The sequence below is a fragment of the Malurus melanocephalus genome, unplaced genomic scaffold, assembly GCF_030028575.1.
Source record: "Malurus melanocephalus ecotype Western Australia unplaced genomic scaffold, MMel_1.1 scaffold_62, whole genome shotgun sequence".
Taxonomy (NCBI): domain Eukaryota; kingdom Metazoa; phylum Chordata; class Aves; order Passeriformes; family Maluridae; genus Malurus; species Malurus melanocephalus.
Window position 1 is genome coordinate 1,896,993 of NW_026623294.1, and position 24,842 is coordinate 1,921,834.

A 24,842-nucleotide genomic window follows, 5' to 3' on the forward strand; every position below is an offset into this window, starting at 1 on the left:
TCCCATGGTTCYCAATAATATTTCCAAGTCATCATCTTTGCTGTAGAATTTTAAGAACAAACCTTGCCTGCATATTACATGCATATGTCTCCTGGCCACCTCCACTGAATGCCTCTGCATTCCCTTCCTCTGAGAGATTTTCATGTGCCTGAAAAGATAACAAAATGTCATTGCCACGTTCAGCCAGTTGGAATAATCAGAACAGTTCTTCAACAAATGCATCAACTCAAATTGGGGAAATTATTTTATTGCCAATTAGAATAAAWCATTACTGATTCAGGCAGTGGGGGAGAGAGGGAAAGAAAATAAGAACATTTACACCCTTAGAGAAAACACTTTTCCTCYGCATTTCTCAGGTTCAAGTTCACTCCATGCACCTCTCCTCCTCTCCTTGTTATCACCACAGGTTGCATTCTGTCCCTTTGGTGAGGCACTGGGAAGCCCCTTCTTCCTTCTCGCTATTTTCCTCTGCTGCAGCATCACTCCTCCACAGGGTGCAGAGAATACCTGCTCCACCACAGACACCTCCTCCTCCTCTCCTCAACTTCTTCCTCATCCTCTTGCTCTTACATCTCCTCCTCTGCCTTTGGTGCTCCCTCTGTTGTTTATCACTCTTTTTATTCCTTCCTCCACTCTCAGACATTCTTTGCTCTTTCTCTTTCCCCAGGGTGCCACTGTCTTGGCTGAAGGATCAGCCACGTCCTGTGATGAGTCCACTGGAGGCAATTTGGACTGACTGTGCTCAGTGCAGGGTAGCCCTGGCTTCTCTCACAGGCCACCTGCTGCCAGCCTTGACATTTATCACCAACAGATAAAGTGTGCCCTACTCTGTTACAAAGTGGAGGGAAGATGCCCCATGAGGAGAATTCATGGTCTTGTGTAGCTATTTCACCTACCAGCAGAGCGATCAGATCATTATAGGATTGTGGCAGGCAAATCTCCAGTGGCATTAGAGAGTGGGCTGCACTGAAGCCAGTGGGAGAGACCACTCAAATCACCTGGGACCTCAAGTTTCTCAYTGCATTAGCCTGTACCACACCGTGATGCCTGGCAGGAATGCAGTTCTCAGGTTTGGAATARCAGGGTGAGTAGAGACTGCTGGGCTGGGCTGCAGCAAGGGGTGCAGGTGTCTCTGTGGTCACTGGGCCCAGCTGGAGGTTTCTCGGCCATGGAGCAAGAGCAAAGGCCCTGTGCCAGGACTCCCCACAATGATACAGCTCCTTGGGGAATAGAACGGAGTTACAGAAGGCAAAGATGTATGGAATATAATCACAGTTAAGAAGCACATGAGRTCCCAGGTGGCTGGATTACTTTAACTGCAACTATAGGACGTGACAAGGGGGCAGAAAGAGAATGTGAGGGAAGATCAAGGAACGCTGCCGTTTTTCTGAAGTCATTTGCAGAAAATGCTGCCACAGGAAGATTATGTTCAGACACTTGGAATTTTAGGACTAGTGAGGGCAGGACACCAAGTTGCCTAAAACAGCAGAGCTAAATACAGAATTAGAAGAGGAAGGAAGAGCAGAGATGGAAGGAAGCAATATTCCAAGTTCTATTCATTTTTTTAAGTCCACCTAATTTCAACATAGGCTTAAAAACAAAACCTCCAGAGGATTCTTCCTTCTAGGAATTAAAGCTTTGAAGCAAAATCTGGTTTTCTGTCTTTATCAGATTTTTTTTGCTGTCCCACTTCTTTCTCTCASTCTAATATTTAATTGGCTTTGGCAGAGATGATCTATTGCTAGTTCTGTGTCAAGTTCTTGACCATAACTTCTGAGATTTCTCCAGTCATCTCATGTTCCTATTTAAAATAACTGGAAAGTTTAGATAACCTAATTCCAGAGACTGCCATTTTGCAACAAAATTCCATCTGGTCAAACATTAGATCTGCTAACCATGGCTGGAGTGAAAAATAAGTTTGTCTTCATATGGAGAATGTACGGTGTCAGTTAAACATGATTTAGAGTGGAATAACTTGCTACCAATGAGCATCAGCACTGGCAGCAGGAAAACTGGCTTTTAAGAATACCTATTTCAAAGTACGCTTGCTGGCAGTCTGGTACTCACTTCCAGCTACTTGGGAAGATTTGAGAGTTCACGCTTTGTAGGAATGGTGTCTTTCTCAGAACTTTCAGGATTCTGGAAGGACACAGACAAGGAACCTGGTTATGGAGAAAAAATAAAAATTATGTTAAACAGAAGGAATTGAGTACTACTTAGTGCTATTGCTAACCCTACTGCTAAATGGATATTTTTAATAAATAAACAGGTCATAATATCCTTGGCAAAGACCTATGAGGATATTCACAGCTGAAACAAGGATGAAGCAATGCCTCTCACATCCTCCAAAAACATATTGACAGACTAAGAGAAAGAGATTTCAGTATCTGCTGGAATATAAATTGATGAAGCACAAGAAGCCAGGGAGGTTAAATGTGTATGTGATTGCCATGTCACTGCAGAATGAAGTAATGGCATTATTCYTCTCTGCATTAGGACCTGTGCAGTAAAGGCAGGGTTGATACCCTGCAACTTCTCCTTTCTTAGAAAATACATCACTCACGAGAACAGCACAGAGAGTAACTCCCCTAYAGACAGCAAAAGAGAGGCAGATGTTTCTGTGCACAACTCAAAAGAAGAGCAAGCAAAGTCCTTGTACTGAGAGAATTTCACATGAGCTATAAGCTTGTCCTGCTAAACTACAGAGCTTGGTTAATAACCTGCAGGGAATGATGATGAAGTTTTCTCCATATCTTCTTGCCTTTTAATGAGTATTCTCTCCAGCGCCAAGGCTTCTATGTACTTGGAATAGGACCAGGAAGCCTGCAAGAACCATAAAAAAACATCAGCCTTCAGGTCATATCGCTGTAGTTTCTGATACATTTCAACAGTAAGATAAAAAACTTGTTTATGTTATATCCCTGTTACTGGATAATTACAATATTGGAATAATGGGGAAAATAGTATTGCAGTAAATAAGTAAATCTCAAAACACCATGATTTAAGYAAGTTTGACAGACACAGTGTTTATATTTATTTTCCAAAAGCAGTGTGAGAACTGCATATTTATTTGGCCTGGTTTTTATTTCTCAGCATGAGAAGTTTGGAGCCAATTTGTCATATCATGATTCAGTAAGAACTTTTAACACCTTCCTATAGTAGAAAGAAGCTTGCAAAAGAGAAGGAAACTGCTCTTTAAAAGATTATTATTAGTTCTACCTCTTGAAGGCTTAGACATATGCCAGGGATATAGGCTTGCTCAACTCACTTTTTTTTAATAGGTATGAGCAAAAGTGAAAAGGTCCAATTAWGGGATAAGAGTGGAAGTTTATCTGTGCAATTCACACTGTGGTTTCAGATTTTGGGGGTGTTTCTGCTCTTCACTAACATAGTGCCATGGTAAGAGCTCTATGGAATACAAGCAGTGGCCAAAGTGTGATGTATTCCTGATTCACATGACATACCTGGGATTWTGTAGTTGCACAGGTTCCCTGTCATGTTCTGGCAGTGGCAAGTTAGCCATGAATGATCCCTTGATACACACAACGTAGTATGTCTGTTTTTTCCATTTCCCAGTTAAATAACTTTACCTTTCCAGTACAGATTTGATGCATAGTCAAGTTGCCATGGAAGAAGTCCTWAAGTGGTATTTGCTGTCAGATTTTCAAATACCTAGATTACCTAAAGGAGTTCAGCTTCAGTTTTTGACATATGACCAGAACAGGACTCTAGCCTAAACCTAATTCTTTCAGGGTATGAATTTCACAAATAATGAAAAGCTTGTTATTCTAGAACTGAACTACTTTTTATTCAATTTATCTTTAAATACAGATTCTTTTTTAATCCTCGCACCATAAGAGCCTAACATTCTGTTAGATGCTAAATGTACTCAGAACCTACATCTTAAAAAAATTAATAAAGAACAAAAAAAATCACCTGTAAAGTGGRTTAACTTACAACATCAAAGCTAACTGTAGAAGAATGAACAGTTATTGAAGACATGTGACAACAGTATTCAAAACCAAACTCCCCCCTCCCCTTTTCCCAAGATCATTTTATCTCTCTTGAATGACATCTGTAGAAACGTATTATTTACCTTCCTCCCATATCCATCTCTAGGTGCTGAGGTTGTTGCTGATCCTCTCCTCCCATCAAGCCCATCTACCAAAGCACGCTTTCGCAGTTTAGTCAAGGAGTCAAGCTGAGTCAAGGGCTCATGCTGAGACAACGACTTAAATTGAGACAATGACTTAAGCTGAGACAATGACTTAAGTTGAGACGAAGACTTAAGTTGAGTCAACGACTTAAGCTGATTTAAGTTGTTGAGTTTTCTCCCCTCTTCTTCACCCTGCTTTAATATTTTTAATATTGAAAATTTGTAATTAGATGTGAAGAAGTTACAAAGTTAAAATAAAAAGCAAAGCAYGAAGAACCAAAAATTGTCATTGGAAATGAGATTGTGTCATTTACAGTAATGTTCTGTAATGCTCAGTTTCATAATTCATCATGTTGAGCATATTAAAAAATAGCAGAAGATACTACTTTTTTTTTAAGCATTTCTTTTTTCTAGTTCATGTTTCATGGCCTCTACACTCCTGCAGGTCATCTCCATTTCAGATTCAACACCTGCTCCAAAATACAKCTAGGTGACAGGGGCAGATCTACAACAGAACATATTTTAAGGACAGAGGGACATTGTAAGCCTCTAATTTAGCCTCAGGTGTAATTGTAGAATTAGGATTTGTCATGATTAATTCCAGCTTGGTCCAGTAGCTGTGTACAAACTACAGTATAAAGTTAGGAAAACAGGCRAACTTATTAAAAACATTTACAGTGAAGAACAAGGCATTGTAACCCTTGGCAAACTGCTCTGGTGATTAATTATTTGTCATTTTCATGTTGTTTTGTTTCACCTTTGCACATTCTCTCTGATGATCCCAAAACTCTTTATAAACATTAATCAATGTCAACATTTTACCACATATAACATCTCCAAGAGCTGAGTAGTATAACCGTCCAATGTTCCAAGTGCGAAAGTGAGGAAAAAAAAAAAGAGATCAAATTGTTCCCAAAGTTACTTAGCAAGTCCCTGAAGGATGTGGAAAAGGATCAGACTATCTTGTTTCCTTGCTCCCCAAGTTCCTTTTCCTTCTTCATCATCCTACTGTCCTATCAACCCATCAACTGTAAGAGTGAGTTTTGGGTACAGAACCTGCTCAGGCAGTGTGATGCTCATTTTCTCTCCAGAAACAGGCTTAGTAACTTTGGTGGCACACTCAGTGGAACAGGGATGCCAATGCAAACACCATTGAGGCAGCATGAATACWACTGCACTGCAGTTTATGTTTGCTGGCTTTCTCGGTGAGAATGGTGAATTAAGGTTTTTGAAAATTAATTATCATAATAAATTAAGTAATGCTATAGYGATTTAGATCCCATGCCATTATACCACTTACTAGCAAATAAACTTATTGCTAAGAGATGGCAGAAACGTGGAAAATAATGTTTATGGCTTTCTTTGCTAAGGACATGGAAAGAATAAGTACAAATCTACGGTGTAAGTTAAAGCTATTTTGTGAACTTGAAAGCAAAAAAAAAATCCAAAATCTATTTTGGAGATAAAATGCAACGATTACTACAACAAATTACTAGTACTGGCATCAAGGCAGTTTGCAAAAAGTGACTAATACATTTTAAAGTATGTGGTATGTGCATCTAGCAGCTAACAAAGGAATAAGTCCATTGCCAGGATGCCTTTAACAGAATTTGCCTCATAAATAACAAATAGGCACTCACACAAAATTCTGAGATAGCATTAATAATACCAAGTTATGCATCATTGCTCRGTGAAAAGCTCCTTGTCTGCCCATTTTTTCCATTCTATTACATAAAAACCCTACTCTTATCTGTCCAGTTCTAAAATTGAGGTGAGCCCAGGTGGATTCAGTGCCCTGGGGACACATTTGTAAAGGAAGAAGAAAGYAAATTCCTCCCCTAGGACTATGATTGCTCTGTTTGACATAAACCCAAAATAGCAACTGATTTGTGGGGTGGAGAGGAGATATACATAAGAAAAGCTGTTTCTAACCCTTGCCAGAGCTTTCCTCTCATTCAATGAGCCTGGTGGGGCAGAGGAATGTGGTCCTTGTTTCCACTGCCAAAAAATCATCACCTTCCATAAGCCAACAAGTGAACCTGCTATCACTCATGTTAGATGAAYCTTATCAGTATCCTTCGGGGATACTGAATCATTTGAATAGTTAYGTTGTCACTGAGAAGACAGCAATCTCAGGCAAAAGAAAAGGAAATGACAAATTCGTTAAACAATAACAGAATGGGAAAAGCATTTAAAAAATATTTGAAAAATTTATCTGTTCCACCTCTTCTTTCAAGAAATTTCAAAAGGTAACTGATTTACTGATTTTTTTTTTTCTTTTGTGAGGAGAATTGTCTACAAACTGTTTACTGAGCTGCATTCTCTGCCTTTTGCTTTCAAAAATTTTTCACTCTATTTCTTTGCTTAGAAGGGTAATTCACCTCTCCCATTTATTTTCCATAAAAGCTAGGCTTTTGCCCTCCTGCCCAAGATTTGCTCTTTATTCCTTGATCTTTATCAGAAATCTCATAGACAGGCAGCAAACAGATGAAAAAACAAGACTGTGAAAACATAGAAGTGCATTGCTTTGAAATACTGCATTCTTGCACTATAGGTATTGCCAATAGYTTTGGCAGACGTGTGTATATGGAGACAATGTTCTTTGGAGAAAGGAACATGAGTTCTTGGATTTTAGGTTTCCCTTGACATTGGTGTGTGKCCTTGAGTAATGCTTCACTGGTGCTCAGCTTTCATGTGCCTAAAAGAGGATAACAATGTGTGCATGTCCTCATGGGCCTGTCTTTATCTGTCCAGACACCTGYGTGGTTCTTATCATGAGTAACATCTCAACACATGTACATGGTGTTTAAGATACATAAAGGTCTTTGTAATGCTACTTTGTAATGCAAGTCCAGTCATTTCTCTGCCCTTAAAAGAATGTTCTCTCCTCAAAGCTCGCCAAACAATTGTATTTAATAAAAAATAAACTTTTTCAAAGCCTATAATCAATAGAAAAAGAAATCCATTATATTTTAATTTTAAGAAATCCAAGAAAAACTATTTTACAAATAAGCATTCTACTGTAGAGGTCACAGTTTTATTAATGAACTGGAAYTTTCTGGAAACTCACTGTGAACAGTCTAACAATTTCACTTTCAAAGCTGAGAAATATTCAAGAAAAGGCAAAGATTATGTAAAGCAATTACCACATACATATTTTTTTACAATAATGTGCAGGATTTTCAAATGGTCCTTCCACAAAATAGATATGAAATCAATTTTGTTTTGGGTTTGGTTTGATTTCAATTGTGATCCAGAACGTAAATTCTAATATAAGAAAATGCATCATGAAAGTGCGAACAGGTCTGCGGTAGCCCACAGTACACATGGACTGTACACAGATTCATTTTTCTTAATTCAGCCTTCATYTTTGCTCTTCTCTTGGCACAAAAGGTGATTAAAATACATTTCTYCCTCTGGTTAATAAAAGGAGTATTCCATTGACTCATCTGCTTTATGTTAAATGTATGTATATGCATTGGCAGGATTGGGAACTAATCATCTTAGGACTGGGTTGCATATAAAGCTTGAAATCTAACAAGAATATTTGGTAGCATTGAATCAGGGTGAGAAAGGGATATTTTAATGTATGTCCTTCTGTTCATGTTATTCAGTTCATCAGCTGTCACTTGAAACTTTATGAGCCTTACCTTTGCCGTTTTCCCTCCCTTGATTCGTATCTTTCTTTCCCTTTTTTTCTCCAAATCAAGTAGAATTTTTTCACTATCTGGTTTGCTTTGGAACTTAGAAAATTCTGGCCAAAATTTAAACAGAAGAGCAAAAATACTCATCTGCGCAGAAAGAAAATAAAGTCAATCTTGACCGTATWAAGGAAACATTTTACTGTAAAATAAAATGCAGAATGAGATAACTATTTTTTTTGAACACACAGCCTTGTTCCTCCCACGTACTTTGTCCTGACATTTCAGCCCAGCTTTGCTCAGCACATGCTTTTCATCAGTGTGTTTATTACTGGTGAGAAATCTTCCTAAAACACAGTTAAAAGGCACTTTCTTTTTTTATATTTCCCTAAACAATTGTTTGCATTAATGAAAACATCCATCACTTTTTACAAGTATTCTTGAGAAAATATACACCAGTAGAATTGCTTTTGCACCACTGTTCTGCTCAAGTATTTAAAATATTCAGTTCATTAGGGAGAGGGCTTTTTTCCCCTCCTTAAGAGAAAGGAAATACTTTTTTGCCTCTGGAAAGGCTCTTAAACCACATTACAGATCTATGAGCAAATCTTGGATAATTTTTAAATGATATAATCTCTCACAGGGTCGTTTTTGAACTAGAATAAGAAAAACAATTTTAGAAAAGCAAACAGAGGGGCTCAGTGAATTCTGTTGCTGCACGTACTAAGGCTCACATTTTTCAATTTATTTAGATGTTTAATTCACATTGAGATTTGGCTTCAAAGGAGCCAAGCATGCTCAGCACCTCACTGCTTYTGGCTCAATAGGTTTGAAAGTGACATGTGAGTCACTGTCAAGTTTCAGTCTTTAGAACTTGACTGGCCTAGCTCTTCCTTTGGTTTTGTGCCACATTTCTAAGTTCACTGGGTTTTACACAGGCTGAAATRAGACTTCTCTTTGTCTTAGGACCTATATGAACCCTTTTCTCTGACAAATGAATTAATCTTTTGTCATCCAAACRCTTTATGGACTCACAATTGATGTCTAAAGGTGTCAGTGGCAATTTTATAGGAAAAGAAGAACAACTACTTTCTTGGACAGATAAGATAGACAAGGCAGTATCAAGGGATAAGAAAATAGTAAGGTAGTAAAGGTTCAAAAATTGCTATTCAACCTGATTAATAGAAAGATCAGAGAGAAAATTGCCTACAGCCATTTGATACACACTTTCTATAATAAAGAAATGAAAGACATTCAGCAGTTTAAGTTGTCTTTGTGCTTTACTCACATCTACATTTTTCACGAAACAAGAAAACCACAAAATCACTTCTCTGACATTAACCCAGTGATAAAGAACAAGGAATTAAGAACATAGACAGAATTAATTTCTACTGCCAGAATTCCTAACACAGACCTGGATAACACCTTTCCAGGATCAATTAGCTGACAGAGACTTTCTTTACTGAGCAGTGTATATTTGAAGCCTCTCTTTCATCTCCACCATCCGGTCTCATTGAAATACATGGCTATAGTATTCTCCTTCAAGCCCAGGCTTATGTCACATAAGCAAAAAAGATTACTCTTAAAATCAGACACACAGTCTCTAGCCAGACCTATTACAGAGATTCACGCAGCTTTTTACCTGTGCCTCTCTGAAAATGTAAGGTCCTAGTTCTTTCCTGTGCTCCACAATCTTCTTTGCTTGTTCAGGTGGGATGTCTATCTGCAAAGCTGGGGGTATGGCAGAATTAATAAAACAGTCAATAATAGCTGTGATCTTTTTCTGAACCAAGGCATCAGAGCAATGAGAATGGCACAAGTCCTGAAAGATGAAAAATAACATTTTCAGTCAATGGAGACAGACACAGGCAAGAACCTTTACAAGGGCCCAGTGATCAAAGAGCAATGGTCATACAAAAATAATTATGCAATAAATTCCTTCAGTATGTAGGGCAAAATTCTTTTGGTACATGTGCATGGTCAAAACCATACTTAAGACATGAATGGGCTTCTGATTTGCAAWTGCAGACACATAGCAATCATTGCTTTTAGGTGATAGTCTTCTGCTTGCATGTTCTGATGGAAGAGGGTAAGTTTTAAGTTTAAGTGCATAACTGGCAAATAGGAGACAAATCTGAAAAGAGAAAAACATCTAYAAATGTGAAATGCACTGATTTTCACAATGAGCCTGCTATGACTTGCATAGCCATGGTAATGAAAAGAAAAAGAAATGCTTTAAGTGCTCCAACAGAAGAGGGGAAATATTTAGAGGGTACAAGACATTCTAATCAGGAATGCTGTCACAAGAGGGGACAATTTCAGCTACCAGTACAATTTTCCATTTATTGAAATCTGTTACTTTCACCATTCACTAAGACTTTCTAGTTTTCCAAAACCTCAGGGTTTGAAATAACTCTGTGTATTATAGAATACAAAACAAACTTGAACTCAGAGGAGTGAGATGTCAAAGGAACACTGGAATCTTCTACTTTYTTAATGTGATCCTATTGTTCTTGTAAAATCTGTTATTACTGCATTTTGACACCCTGACAATGCCACCACTGGACATTGACATGAAGAAAAAATATTTTAAAGAATGTCCTGCCAACATTTTGAAACATGAACTTTCCCTCTATCCATATATATCAAGAAATTTGTGTAACACTAGGAGACTATCACGTCTCTACTAGATACATAATGAGCMCTCTAGAGTTTTCAAGAAGAGAGCTTTTTAAATGAAGAATCTGAATTTAGTTTTGGTATAAAAGGCTAGATATTTACTTTGCAAAGAAATTAAAACCATGGCTTTAAACCAGAAATGTGGTATGTGAAWGAGTTGGCCTGCTTTATTATGAATACTTTTAGTTTTGGAAAGGAAAAAAAAGAATGATAACAACTATAATAAAGAAAATAAGGCAAYGCAAAAACATATTTAACATATCCTAAGAATATATATTATGGCTTTCTTTTCTCATCTAGCATAGAAAGCAGAGAGCTGTAGTAAGAGGGAAGACAAACAAGCCATGTGATATGAAGAGAGATGAGATCGAGCGTAGATGAACAGATGGAAATGATCCACAGAGTTATGTTTCTTCATTTTTGTTTTAAAAGATTTTGGTTTTGGATTGTCCCAAGATGTGCCGCCAGCCTGATGGGTTATGAGGAGCGATGCAGTCATTGACTCCTAAAGGGAGTTCTCTCTAAACTGATGGCATGATAGGGCTCAGACAATACAAGTATGCACTGCACAGAGTGCTGCCCACGCCTTTGGCAATATTCCTGCAGTTCAGCCTGACCCACAACACTCCTACTGCTCCAGCCCTCTGCTTCTACAAAGAGCATCAACTGCCAACCATGACAAATCACATGCATGGAGAAATATGGTCAGATTGTACTTTTTCTWGATAACAAGACAAATAAAATTAACATAAATGGGGGGGGGGGGACGACAAAAAACAATAAAGGCTTTCTTCAGAGAACACTTCTACAAAAAGAAGAGTCTAGACTACATGACACATTAATTTGCAGAAAGTTTCCATGTCCTCCATAATGTAGCAACAAACAGTCACAAATCTGAACAAACTTCAAATACCTAGAAAAGGATTTATGCCATGGAACAGGTGCCTTCATACTGGGGGTTTTATCTAAGCTATTTCCCAAGAGAGAGACAGCAGCACCCCTAGAGAGCATTTCAGCCAGTGATTCCTTGCTTGGGGATCAGAGCCTTTGTGAGGAAGAGAGACTGACCTCTGGAAACARAGGAGCTTCACCTTCTAAAGCAGACACCAAATTCAAATTCATAAAATTAAACAGTGAAAATACACCCACATGCCTGCAGAGGATCTCCAAGTGCTACTGCTGCATTAACTGTGTTTACATCCCACTTTGTGAGCATGTTAGCTAATCTCACGCTCCCTGCCGGCCATGTGCACATAGGGTATGTTCAGGAGCCCAGGAGAGGTTCTGCACTCTGGTAGCACTTTTGCATCACGAATATCCTAGAGGCAAAGGGCATGAGGAACTCATGAAAGATCTGTGGTGTGCTTGCATTCAAGCCAGGGTGCTCCTGGGAGACTGAAATGTGATTTAAAGTTTCACTCCAGAGGTTTTCCATTGTGTTTCAACCCACACAGCCACGATTTCACAAAATTATATGTATTTGGAGGAGAAGTAATCCCTGCTGACCTTTCCCATTACATTTTGCTTTGGTCCCAAGCTCAGCTCAAGTCAAATTTGATTCTGCAAAGTGCAGGGGAGTGGGGGTCTGCATTGTACATACAGGTTTCTCAGGTAGATGCCATCTTTACATCTTTACATAGATCTGATTCAATTTAGAAGTAATTTCTGATTTTTGAGAAATTACCGAATTCAGGTAGCAGCTTTGAAGACAGAATGAATATTTTAATGTTTGCATATTTTCTACTGCTCAACAGATTTATACCAAACTATGGGCATTAGTGAGTTAGTAGGATTGTTTTAGAGACTCAGAAGAAGTTTGCAGTTTGAAGAAACTTTAAAAAATACAAGGATAATGCATTGGAGTCAAAAATAGCTATGCTTGAGAAGTAAGGATTTTCATTGAAGAAAAAAAAAACAGTTTAAACAGTGAAAGAGGCCTTACTATGAACAACAGAATGCCTGTAGATATTCTTGCTAAAATTCTCCTAATATGCAAGAATGGATGCATTTGCTTACAAATTGAATGCTCTTCCCTTTGCTCTGTTTTACCACGTACCTTATACTTTTGCACCTCTTGCCAAAAGAGCACTCCATTCCCCAGTAGGTCTCCTTTCAGTGACACAAAGCGTTGAAACAGATTTGCTGTCACTGGATCCAACAGTACTTTACGGAAAGCGATTACTTCACTAGATGAAGAAACACTCTTATTGTCCACATGCTGTCAAAAGAAGAAATAGATGCACGAAATAAACTTWGTTTCAAAAAGCAATAACAAAGGCATTAGTTAGTGTAAACTGTCTGATTCTTATCTTTGCACTGACCCTAACTKTCAGTAGTTTATGAGTTTATGACATGGATACAATAAAATGTGGCAAGACTTCATTTCTTCCTTTCCTTTTTTTTTTTCCCCAGTTTGGTTTGGGGAACATTTTTTGGAAAACGTGATGGGGGAGGAAATGACTGACAATGATTTAGACCATATGACAACACAAAGTATAGAAACAGCTATTGCTATTGATTATGACAACGGGCTACTTTTCTAGAGAACAGTTTGAGTTTTATGCAAACAAACAATAAAGAAAAAGGAACACACAAACCACATAGCTTAAAGTTGTAAAATGCCTCTGGCGGGGATCTCACCAACAAAATGAAATTTGAAATGTGTTGCCATGATCACCAACAGAAGCCAGAGAGTTTCCTCTCTGTGAAATAAAGCTACCAATAGTAAAATAGAATTCAAAGTCATCAAGACATATTGGAAATCCTCATGCTKCCAAGCACAGAGCAGTAGGCAGCCAGGAATGGGTGGAGAAAGAAAGATGGCTTATGCAGGGACAGTTTATTTGAACTGAAGTTCATGCTGGCCTACCTTCCTGAACAAACAGTTCTTGTGCTGTTGCTGAGGAGCAAGGCAAACAACCCCCTTTTGTTATCAGATAGATGAATGAAAACCATMTTCTAAAAATGGTTTAAAACTCTTKWAGTCCTGGAGGGGTGGAGTGCTGTTCAATGGTGAGCGTGGGACAGAAACATTTTTCGTTGTTGCCAACAGTCCTGGAAATCTAACCTGATCTTAAACTGAAAGGGTTTCTGCAGCTTATCTTAAAAACAGGGGTTATTTTCAGTGTCCTGTTGCASAGCCTGCCAGGGGTGAGAGCCTACCCTGGTGAGAAGGAGGTGGTAGTTGTGTAGAGGGTCCTTTGGTTTAAATAATGTCGGCTCAATTTAGGCTGTTGGATCTTCTCAGCCCTTGTCCAATTCTCCAAACATGTTCTATTCCCTGTGACCAAGATTTAGGGAACTTYTGGGAAAAATTATTTCTAGGGCATATTCATGAAGGGAAAAACAAAAAGTTGCTTCTATCCCTATACCAATTTTTAACCCTGCTTATTTTATGAGTCAACAACCTTGAAATAGAAAACAAAAAATAACCATCTTCCTGACAAACAGAGAAAGGGAAAAAGTCAGTTACAGAATCCACATGCACTTTGGATCCCTTCTGTGCTGATGGTTTGCATGGATAATTGGTGACCGGGTCTCYAGTTTGATTTCAACAGACAATAAAAGTTCAACTGAACAAATGTACACAACTTGTATGTTGGCAACCACAAAGAGTTCACTGCTCTTCAAGAGGAAAAAACTGGCAAACATCTGATGAAATGTATTATTACAAAGGTTTAAGAAGTTTAAATTTGATACTATCTCAGTGTTGTGAGATTAAAATACAATTCTAAATGAAACAGATACTGTGAGATATGATTAAACCTGCCCACTCCACTGCATATTTCACATTCCCTTTTGGGTCTGCACGTAATCCACTTGCAATAATAAATAAACTACCAGATGCTGGAATGAACAGCTTGTCCAAATAAGTCCTGCATGCAAAATACAGACAAATGTGAATTAAAGGTACTATATCAGCTTGAGGAGTGTTAATAGTGCTCCAAAGCCCAGGACAAGAGACCTTTTCTTTCAAGTTTGACCTCTCCAGACAGAAAGGGAGAGAAATTTACCATGAGCACCCAGCAGGGAGCTAAATTCAGGAGTAATGTGAGTAATCAGTCCACAGTAACCAGCGCAACCATGACTGCTTTTAACAGCATTACATTTGAGCCTCACACTGTCAACAGGGAAATTATGAAGAATATGCAAGATCCAAATGAAAAAGACCATGGAACTGCAGACACAAGAGACACAGTAAATTTCATTTGCCTTCCACATCCCAGTTGTCTTTTGCTGGTCTTTGCATGAAAAAGTCTTCAGTTATGTCCCTTACCTATGGCTGAACAAAAGACTATTCTTTTATTTTTAAAATATTCTTGTTTCTTGTTCAGGCCTCTAATGATTAAGACCACAGTGGTAGAATAGTTCATATGTCTTCTTCTGGATTTTATGTCTAAAACTTCTTGTTGACCTGCACAGAATGCCATTCCTTCTTCAGCTATAAATGAGCACCTGCTCATTAAGACTGGGGAATTAGAGAAAACAAGAGGCAACAGCAGTCAAACTGTTCACTACACTGGTTTWCTTTACCCAGAATGTTCTGAGGGACCACTTATGTGAGGAATAAATTTTGGGTTTGATTTTGCTTTAGTATAAGAGTATAAGTTGCTGTAGTGTAAGAGTTTAAGTATAAGTTTTTAGTTCCTTTAGACAGCTGTATCAGAAATACAGACTTGATCCTGCAACTTCTTTGTCCCAAAATTACACCTCAAATCAAGGGCAGGTTTTCTGAATAAGGACTACATAGCATGCCCTCACTGTTTTGTCACTGTGAAATATGAAGCCAGTGGAGAATGTCATCTGGTTTCACTTCTTCTAAAATACTTYCTTCAAAGAACCTTTTCATCCTCTGAATTTTCAATAAGAAAAAGAAAAGAGCAATCAGACATAAAYGGAGTTAGGAAAAGACTAAAAGCTCATTAGAAGTATGTATTTCCTGTAAACTGTTTATTTGAGTTGAATACTGCATTTTCTAAACTACTTGGGCTAGCTAATCTCCCTGCCAGCAGGTGCAAAAAGAGGCATGAGTTAGCTTCCAGACCTGGAAKCAGCTTAGCCTTATTGCCTGGTCTTGTGCCAGGGCTTGTAAAGGAGGCAGAGTTCAGAAAAAAAAAAATGGCAGAGGGTTAGATTTTAAAATTTAATTAACATAATCATTATTAAAATTATAATTTATCTTATCGGAACCTATACTTTTCAAATTGCTTAGTGCTGTGAATCAATGGAGAGGATTCAGTTTATATGCATGGCTGACAACACTTCCAACAGCCTTCTTGATGTTATAAAGATGAYAGAAAACAAGTTTTATGAATCAGTGCAGATGCATATGTGTCTGCTTGGTGGAACTGTGAAGTTTCCTTCTGCTATGACATTCACATGTTAGAGCTATTGTGGAAGTGCCAAGTCTCTGCATCTGTCAGCAGCAGGATGATCCCCTTTACATAGATCACAGCCATGCAGGCACTCATAAAAGGCAGGTGCTAGCTCTGCCCATTCCCCAGTCTTTCTAATGAACCAGCAGAAGTGAAAGRGTCCTCACTCCCAGTGTTTTGGCAACTTTCTGAAGTAATCAATTGGAATAAWGCTTGTAGCAGTTAACCTCTCCACTTAGCAGAATTTCACAGGTCCTGAAGAGGTTTCTACAGGCATTGCAGCTCCAGAKGGGAGAATGCAGACAGCAGAAGAGAAGGAATTATGGCATGGGAAGCCCACTCATTTGCTTGTGTTCTGATGCCCTTGCCAAATCCTTTACACAAAGTAGTATTTCTTCAGAGGGCAACTGTGTGCCTAAGGCAAAAGGGCATAGGAAGAGTGTAGCACTACAACAACGATAAGCTCACTCCTGGCAGCCTGGATGGCAGCAGAGCTAACACCAGCTCCTTCAGATTTAGGAWCTAACAATAACACTGTCAGCTAAACTAAGCCTTCAGATGAACTTTGTATTCACACTTACCAAAACAAATGTTTCAACCTGTACMTACTACAGCATCTCTTTCAATGTAAACTGAAAGTAAGTTGTGGGTTGCTTTTCCTCTGAACCTTTTTGTCCCAATGGTAAATTATGAGCCAAACGAAAAACAATGCCTGTATGTGTTGCTGTTGTTAAAAAATTACCTTTGCTCGTCTCTCCACCTCACGCTGTTCATCTGCCAGGAACAATGGCAACCATTGTTCTTCTAATCTCTTCTGGACGCATTGCTGAACTTCTAGCAGAACCTCTGCCGAAAGCTGATCATCAAGGATTTGTCTCTTTCCTCCACCTGAAGGCATTAGCTAAGCAATTCAAATACAATAACACATGACATAAACTTTTGTGTATACCAAAAGTCCTTTATCTCTCTACATCCTTGATTTAGCAAAGCATGAGCTTAACTGTAAGCAAAGCACTTAATGCATGCTTACCCAAGGCTCACATGTACTTTTCATAAAAGGGAACAGATTACATTTGTCCCTACCTATAATAGGATACAGACTCTGGCAAATAATACCCCAGCTTGACCAAGTAAATTGCCTAAGTATCAAGATATATCAGAGTACCACAGCTCAGACTTGCTGTCTGTGGCTTTACTGGCATACTAAAATAGAAAGCTGGAACAAGTCACTGTGCCAGAAAGTCATTTTTACACTTTTCTRAGCTGTCTTGTGCATGCTCTGGCCTGGACTCAGATCACAGTTTAAGAGAGATGTTCTGTAARGGGTAGAGAGGAAAAGCCTGAACTGGAAGGAAGGGACCCATACAATCAGAACAGAAGCAGATTTCTGGCTAAAAATACAGGTAGAGTTTAGGGAGATAGCTTGGGGAAAAGYTGGAGCAAACCCACTGGATTTTAATCTCAGTTACATTCACAGTGATTGCTCTTCATGAATGGTTTTGTAACTGCTACCTTTTCTTGTTGATCTGGAGTAGCTGGGCTGTTGGGTCCAAAGAAGTATTTTTTATTTAGGTACTTGTTTTTAATGTCCTTTGATTTTTCATCACTTTTTTCTTTATCCTCGTGGAGCATCTTTCTGAACTCTTCRATGTCTAGCCAGCACATGAGATCCATGCTACAAACAAATTTAAACAGAATGCTATATCAATATTGAGTTAATTTCATCAACATTCTAGGGAGTCATTAGTTTAACCACATGCCACCAAAGCGTCAAGACCAAAATACCAGGTCAGATTGGGCTGGAATTTTATGTCATTTTTTTCTTTGCAAGTACCATCTGCTGARACCATGGCACTTGCTGAACAGGCAGATCAAACATACATCTTAGAGATCTCACTTAGGGTGCCRTCTGGGGTACCCTGGAAGGAGTAACCTCCTCAATATGTCACTGCTAAATCCAGCAGGGACTGTGAACCAGAACCATAGTGCAGAGCTCACAGAGAGAATGAAAAATGAAACAGATGAAAATTTGAATCAGTACAGAGGCTGTGAGCYGCTGAGAGACGAGTTGATGCCTCCTGCTCTGCCTCCTTGTTATATTGCCTGAGAAAGGAGCAGGGATGACAGCTGGGTACATCAGCCAAGAAATCACCCCCTTCCTGCCCTGTGTGAAGTGCTAGAGTTTAAAGTCAGTCTGCAGTTAACCAGATAAAACCAATTAATGGTAAAATTTGTTTCTAGGGCTTTTTGTGGGCTGCTTTCTCATAAATTATCAATTCTACTACTTATTTCATTAGTAATAGTCAGTGACAAATAATTTCAATTACACAATTCTCAATCTAAATATTGTTCATATATTTGAGTGTATACTATAMATTTAAGTTTGTTTTCATAGAATCATAGAATGGTTTTGTTCTTTAAACCAGATGACAGACTAAATGGCATATCTACAATTTGGTTTAATTTATATGACTGTTTTCTGACGGTATCTTATTAGATAAAGTTCTGTGASCATTTTAGTGAGTACATTCACTGTATTTGCAGCAGAAAATATGAAACATTGAATTCAGACAAATCTGTTTCAGTTTTCCATTTTGTTAATAAGTGGCTTTTTCAAAACATTAATCTATGAGTAAAACTTTCAAAAGCATCTGACTGATTTAAGAACAGATGTTCTCCTTTCAGAAGTCTTTTGAGACCCTTACAGACCTAAGTTCTTTTGAGACTGAAATTCTTTCATTTGCTAGTTCATCACAAATGCAAGTGATCCAAGTTACTGTGGTTTATGGAGTAACTCCTTGGCATCTACCTATGACAACTGACCAAATACGTGCATCTTACTTTAAAAGTAAAATCTGTAACCTTCAAAYGAGTAAGATAAACCATTTAGTGGTGGCTGATCCTGGCAAACTGCACTTTTCCCTTTCAGTGGATCAGGAGCACATCCATTGTCAATTAGCCTATCGGGACTAACAAGAGATAATTCACTAACCTGAAGTAATACAAATTGTCCTRCAATGGTGTACATATATCCAGTATATTTAATGAAGTATTAATTAATGGAGCTTTGTTTAATTTCTTACCAGAATTTGTGTGCAGRTACTCAGCAGCCTGTCCTTCCTGAAACTTGGATCACTTACAACTGGACATTATCAGAACCGTAAGTTTTGATGAAGACGCAAATGACGCATTTGTGGTTTTTTTTCGGAAGTTTTCCAGGCTGCATTACTTCTAGGATCCCTTCAGATTATAGTACCATTTAACACCTTTATTGTACCGTGCCAGCTGGACTCCAGAGTAACGAGGCTGGACCCAGCCCTAAAATACTTCTGTGAGACTTTTTCAAATATCTTTCTTCATTATGAATTTTTACAAAAAGATTTTTTTTAATGCTCCATAAAATAATTATTTCTCTGCCTAGCTTTACCACTTAGGATGGGACTTGCCTGTGATTAACAAAGMAGCAGAGAATACCAAAGGCAATTCAGCATACCTGTCCAGGACCTGYTAACTGCTGATTCCTACCATTTCCCCAGTTAGAGAAGAACTCAAGACCAGTGGTCTCCCAACTGCAGGGGTGCACAAGACCATTTGTTGAGAGGCAGAAGGAAAATATTAAAAATGTAGTAGCACATGTATATAATGTATAGAAATTTATATATATGTATGTATGTATGTGTGTATAWAWATGTATAAYATGTATACATACTAGGGCTCCATGCTCAAAAAGCTTTTATTGATGAGATGCATGAACAAAACAGTTTGGAGACCACCATTCTAAACAACTAACTCAGAAGTCACTTGGCTATAGGCACCTACAGCATGTGAATATCCATCTGAAAGCATCACCTGCAGTCCTTTTGTAGTCAGTAAGAAGAAATAACTGTCTTAGGAATGATCCATCCAAATCGGTTTTAGATGTTACCTTCAGAATTAGGAGTATTGTGTCCASAAGTATTTCTCTCTCTGACTACAAAGGGAACATATGTGACAATAAACAGAAGTGATGATACTGCATTTTGGCCAGAGGAGTTTTGTGCCAGATTCCCCTTTCTGGGCACTTTTGAAAAAGCTGACCAATATCCAGTATAAAGCTATAGCAGTGCTTGACTAGACGCAATAGACAATATGCAAAGCATCAACTCATGGGAATGCCRATTAAAGGAAGGAAGTGACAATTTAAGGACAAAAAAAAAAAGTGTCAACTTCTGTTTAGATCTTACCTTTTAAACAGTCTCATTTTTTTCAAAGAGCCTGCCTAAGACTCTATCTGCTACAATCTAGTACTTAAAACTGTTCTGCAAACACAAAACTGAGGTTGCTGTCACACTGTGAGAATAACATGCCTGTTTTCTATTTGTACATTTTTAGAATAACCAGGTTTAATTTTAAAAATGTACTAAATTGAATCTGTACTAAAAAAAGAGAAAATTTTACTCATTATAGCCTAATTGTTCTACTCAGGGGTTTGCCACWAATCAAAGCAGAAACTGAAAGCAGAACTGTAATACAAATATGTTTTGACAGGAGAATTTTTACCCCAAAAATGTTAAGACAATTCAGTTGTCTGAACAATATGCGTGTGTATTTCATAAATATGCAAACACATTTTTAAAAAGACTAAAATCTGTCAAAATTATAAATAGCCAATATGTTCAGSAAAGATTTCTTGTGAATTTAGAAACAGGTAAAATAACAATAATGAAGAAACGTACCCAGCAGAATGCTCATTAAGAAAAGCCCAGAACCGTTCCAACTTCTCTTTGTCACGGATCAGGTCAGACAGATTAGAACCTGCCAATTCTTTGGGAACTTGATKCAAGTCCTGATCTTCTTTGAGAGCCCCAGCGTCGGCAACAGTACTCTGAGGGTAGAAATTATTTTTCTTGCATAACTGCTTTTTTCACCTCTGTATTTTGCTCAGTCTAATAATCCTTGCATTAGATACCCTGTCTCTGTAAAATAGCTTTTTGATTGCTGAGAAAATAAATTGAGTTAAGGCTCCAGCTCCTAGTAAGCTTTACTGTTATGTTTTCTTTAAACATATCAGTGTGTGCAGGTTCCATAATCAAATAATCAAATATATACCTGTAATTCACTTGAAATGGAAATATTTACTGGAGAGTAGGGGCCCAAAAYACATTCCACGGACTTTAATTTGTAATTGACTTCTGTCAATCACACCAACAACTGATGTTGATGTAATTAACAAAAGACCTGTATGTCTGATTAACACAATGGCTGTTAATCAGTCCCCAAAATGAATGGTAGAAATCCGACTATTTGCTCTTCTCAACTAGCATCTGGTCAGTCTTTCATTGCTGATACTCAAAGTGTTAACCCTCTCTGATAAAGARAGGGTTTGTTTTTGTTAATAGGTACTAGTCTTACCTCATCCTTCTTGGAACTACTCACTTGATGCAAAGCCTGGAGCTTTCTTAAGTACACGGAGTCCAGCTGTTGAGTTTCTTCCACCAACTCCACCTAATAAAAATAATATCTTATATCACCCCTACAGTACACGTTATAGAAAGATGAAGAACTACATGGGCACTTCGCCAGTGACAGTGGATAGAAAAGAATACTTTGCCAGTTATGAGACTGATGTTTAGAAGAGACAAAAAGTCACATTCTTGTGACAAACAATTSTGTTAAAAGCTGTGGTAGAACAAACTTTTTCCATCTGTTGTAGGAACAGATGTAGATTTCTACAGAATACCACTAAATAACCTAACTATATCTTTAAGCAAATAACTTTGTATTAAAAAAATGCTAAATTATACTGCATACATAATATATTGTGTGTATTGGATCAGACCTACCTCATTGCCTATACCAGSAAATTGAATGTCAAAGCACCACTGWGAAGCAGAAAAACAGTTCTTAAAACYAGGAYTCTCAATGGGAAATGTCAAAAAGGCAGAATRCCACAGATTTGGAGAAACAGAAATTTAAAATGAGAAAGATGTTAAAATATCTAAACAATGAAGGTGAAAGCTTTCYGACTTTCAGTCCTACCTCCTTCTTTAAAAAATTAACTGTGTGTGATTTGAATTCATGAAGTATCGGCATTTTTTAACTTAATTAGAAGCTGCACGTATGTAACTGGAGCAGTTCTTTATGTTACGCACAAACAATCAGCAACTGCACAAGAGATATTTGGTGGCTCTCCTGACTGACTAAACCATTTGAATGCAGATTTTAGGATATTTAGCAAAATCCAGCCAATGAGTTATACTGATTTGCATGTCCATTACGAAGATTAGAAAGCTTAATTATCTTATACAAATGTTTATATTTAGCTTAATATTCCTTACGCTTTCATCTATAAGTGAATACCTCACTAATCACAGTGTTACCTCAATGTCGTCAAGCTCCGTGTAACTTTATTACAATGTTACAAAGTGCTTTGGRCTATTCTTTCCCTTAAAAAAACCCATAGTTTAAAAGTAAACACTAAAATAATTCAGAACATTTTTCATAAAGTTTAAAGAGAAAGTAGAGAGAGGCAGGATGAGAATCAACAGTAAAAAGAAACTCTCCTGATTTCATGTTTCATTAAAAAAAAAAAAAAAAAAAAGTATATATATATATAAGGAACGTGTCCCAAATACACAATTTTGGAATCACCTAAATCTTGATAAAATACCTTGTTTCATAATGGGCCAAATATATCCTCCTATAGAGTAGAACAAAGGGGAAGAAGAGAGCCAGGGACTGAAAAAAATACAAAGCAGACCTTGTCTTTGTGCTTGGGGGAGAGYGTGCCTAAGTATCAGCCTGCACCTAGAGACTTTAGTGCGTCCTAGAACAGGTCGTTTTATGTCTGTGTATTATAACTCTTCACAAATGCATGTATTGTGCAGTCAAAAGGATTTAGGTGTGTTTTGGTGCTCTGATTAAGATGTTTGTGTTATTAGAGCACTGAGAAGTTTGCACGTAACTACACTTGCAAAGCAACACATCCTCTAAACTGAAAGGACAATAGATTATCCTGTGTTAACTCAAGGAGATATAAACTGACACACATATTAACTAAAAGGAAAAGTGTATCACTCCAATTCTTACTCTGGAGGAATCTTTTCATTACTAGAAGCAGTGAAAATACAGTATTCAGAGAGCTTAAAAGCAGACTCCTTTCTATGGAAAAATGATGTATAAAACCCCTCGGCTGTGCTGACTCAGTGAGGACTGGCAATAGACATGGGACTAGTATGGACAGTGCACACGGAAAACACACAGTTACAAAAGACTAAAATCAGTCCCATAGAAAGTAAATAAAATCTCAGATTCATGAAAACAATCAATCAATTCCAAGGTGCACTGCAGGTCACAAAGAATTATAGCTGAAATATTATAGGAAAATAATTTATCTGAAAGGTTAGAAAATATRTTGAAAAGCAAAGAAAATATTTTACAGATGTGTTTGGATTAGTATATTTCATTTTAYTATGTTTTTCAAACTTTTTCAAAGTTTCTGAAGGATATTACGTTATCACAGGATGAGAGGGAAAGTCCCTTTGTGAATTAATTAGAAGGTAGAAAATCAAAACCAAAGAAATAAATAACTTTCATTATGGGGTGGGGTTCCTATTGGAGTCTCACAGGGATCTGCACTGAAGTTGTTTTTTAAACATTCAGAAACTATCTGGAAAAGGAGGTGACTGAGGACACAACAAAGTTTGCAAAATGATTCCACAGAACAARAAATTAAATTGACTGTGAAAAGCTGCAGGATATCAGGACACTTTACCATCTGCATGATAAAAGGCCAGCTGAATTCAAYGATAATAAACATTAAGTCATTCCAGTGAGCTCCAAATTAGGGCTTTCCATTAGTAGTTATTACTTGGGAAAGAAATCTTGGAGTCATTGCAGATGGCTATTAGCTTACATTTTGCAAATCCACTCGAAGTTCACCAGGAGTCAAAAGGTAATTAGAATGATAGGAACAATTAGAAATGGAACAAAGAGCACAACAGAAAACATGGTTCTGCCACTGGATAATCCTTAGTGCATCCAGACTTTGAGTACTGCTTGCATGTCATCGAATATAAAAAAAACATACAGATGGGGCAAGAAGTGCAACAAAGGAATGGAATATCTGTTGGAGGAGAGGTCAAAGTGTCTAGGATTCTTGAGTTTCAAGGAGATCAAACTGAACCAAAATACAACAGAAATGTGTAAAAGCATGAGAACATGGAGAATAGGACAAGATGACAATTGGTCACTTGTTCCTGATACAAAACTAGGGYACCAGGTAAAATTATCAGGGAAGGGTTTGCAAACAAATCAAGACMGGCATTTTTTTCTCTTATTGCATGACTAAGCCATGAAACTCACTTATACAGTGAGGCTGAAGATATATCACTCACAAWACAAGTTACAGAAACCCATGGGGGAGAAAGAATTCATCAAAGACTATTCAAATCAAAAATGTGGATAAATCCTCTGTTCCATGAGCTTCCTTAGCTGCAAAGTGCTAAATATGGCTGTATGTTTCTTTTCTGTTCTTATATTCTGTTCTTAAATGTTCGTTACTGGCTACCACCTAATAGGCTTAGAAGATTACTCTCAACTTTGATTTTAGGTATCTGTTCACCTAGTAGTTCTTACATGCCTGCATGCATGTAATAGAACCAAACAAGTACTACAAAACTTTTGCAAAAGGATTTAAAAATATTTTGCAGGGGGCAATGTGGGCATATTATTACAAGCTGATGGAAGAATCAGCAATAAGTGGTATTTCCTATAAACTGCAGATGCCTCATCTAAGGTCATARTGAAGAAAAACAGGAAGAACCARCTTCTTGCCCTCCTGATTCCCCACTGTAAGTTTCTCCTTCCATATCCAAGAGAGGGATGCTAAACACTTGAAATGAGAATTAGAGAATCATAGAATATCCTGAGTTAGAAGGGACCTAACAAGGATCATTGAGTCCAACTCCTGACCCTGAACAGCACCATCCCCAAGAGTCACACCATGTGCCC

General features: G+C 37.8%; 1 protein-coding gene across 1 annotated transcript in view; it reads right to left on the minus strand.

Annotated features, from left to right (window-relative positions):
* RGS22 (regulator of G protein signaling 22) overlaps positions 1-24,842 on the minus strand; it is a 60,885-nt gene continuing 36,043 nt past the window's right edge. Inside the window, 14 exon segments of the mRNA XM_057366232.1 lie at positions 1-148; positions 2,068-2,162; positions 2,721-2,823; positions 4,097-4,173; positions 4,321-4,348; positions 7,786-7,947; positions 9,440-9,619; positions 12,533-12,694; positions 14,689-14,715; positions 14,717-14,752; positions 16,594-16,752; positions 17,364-17,526; positions 20,567-20,715; positions 21,243-21,335. Of these exon segments, the coding sequence (XP_057222215.1) occupies positions 2,074-2,162; positions 2,721-2,823; positions 4,097-4,173; positions 4,321-4,348; positions 7,786-7,947; positions 9,440-9,619; positions 12,533-12,694; positions 14,689-14,715; positions 14,717-14,752; positions 16,594-16,752; positions 17,364-17,526; positions 20,567-20,715; positions 21,243-21,335 (1,428 nt within the window). The 3' untranslated portion in view covers positions 1-148; positions 2,068-2,073.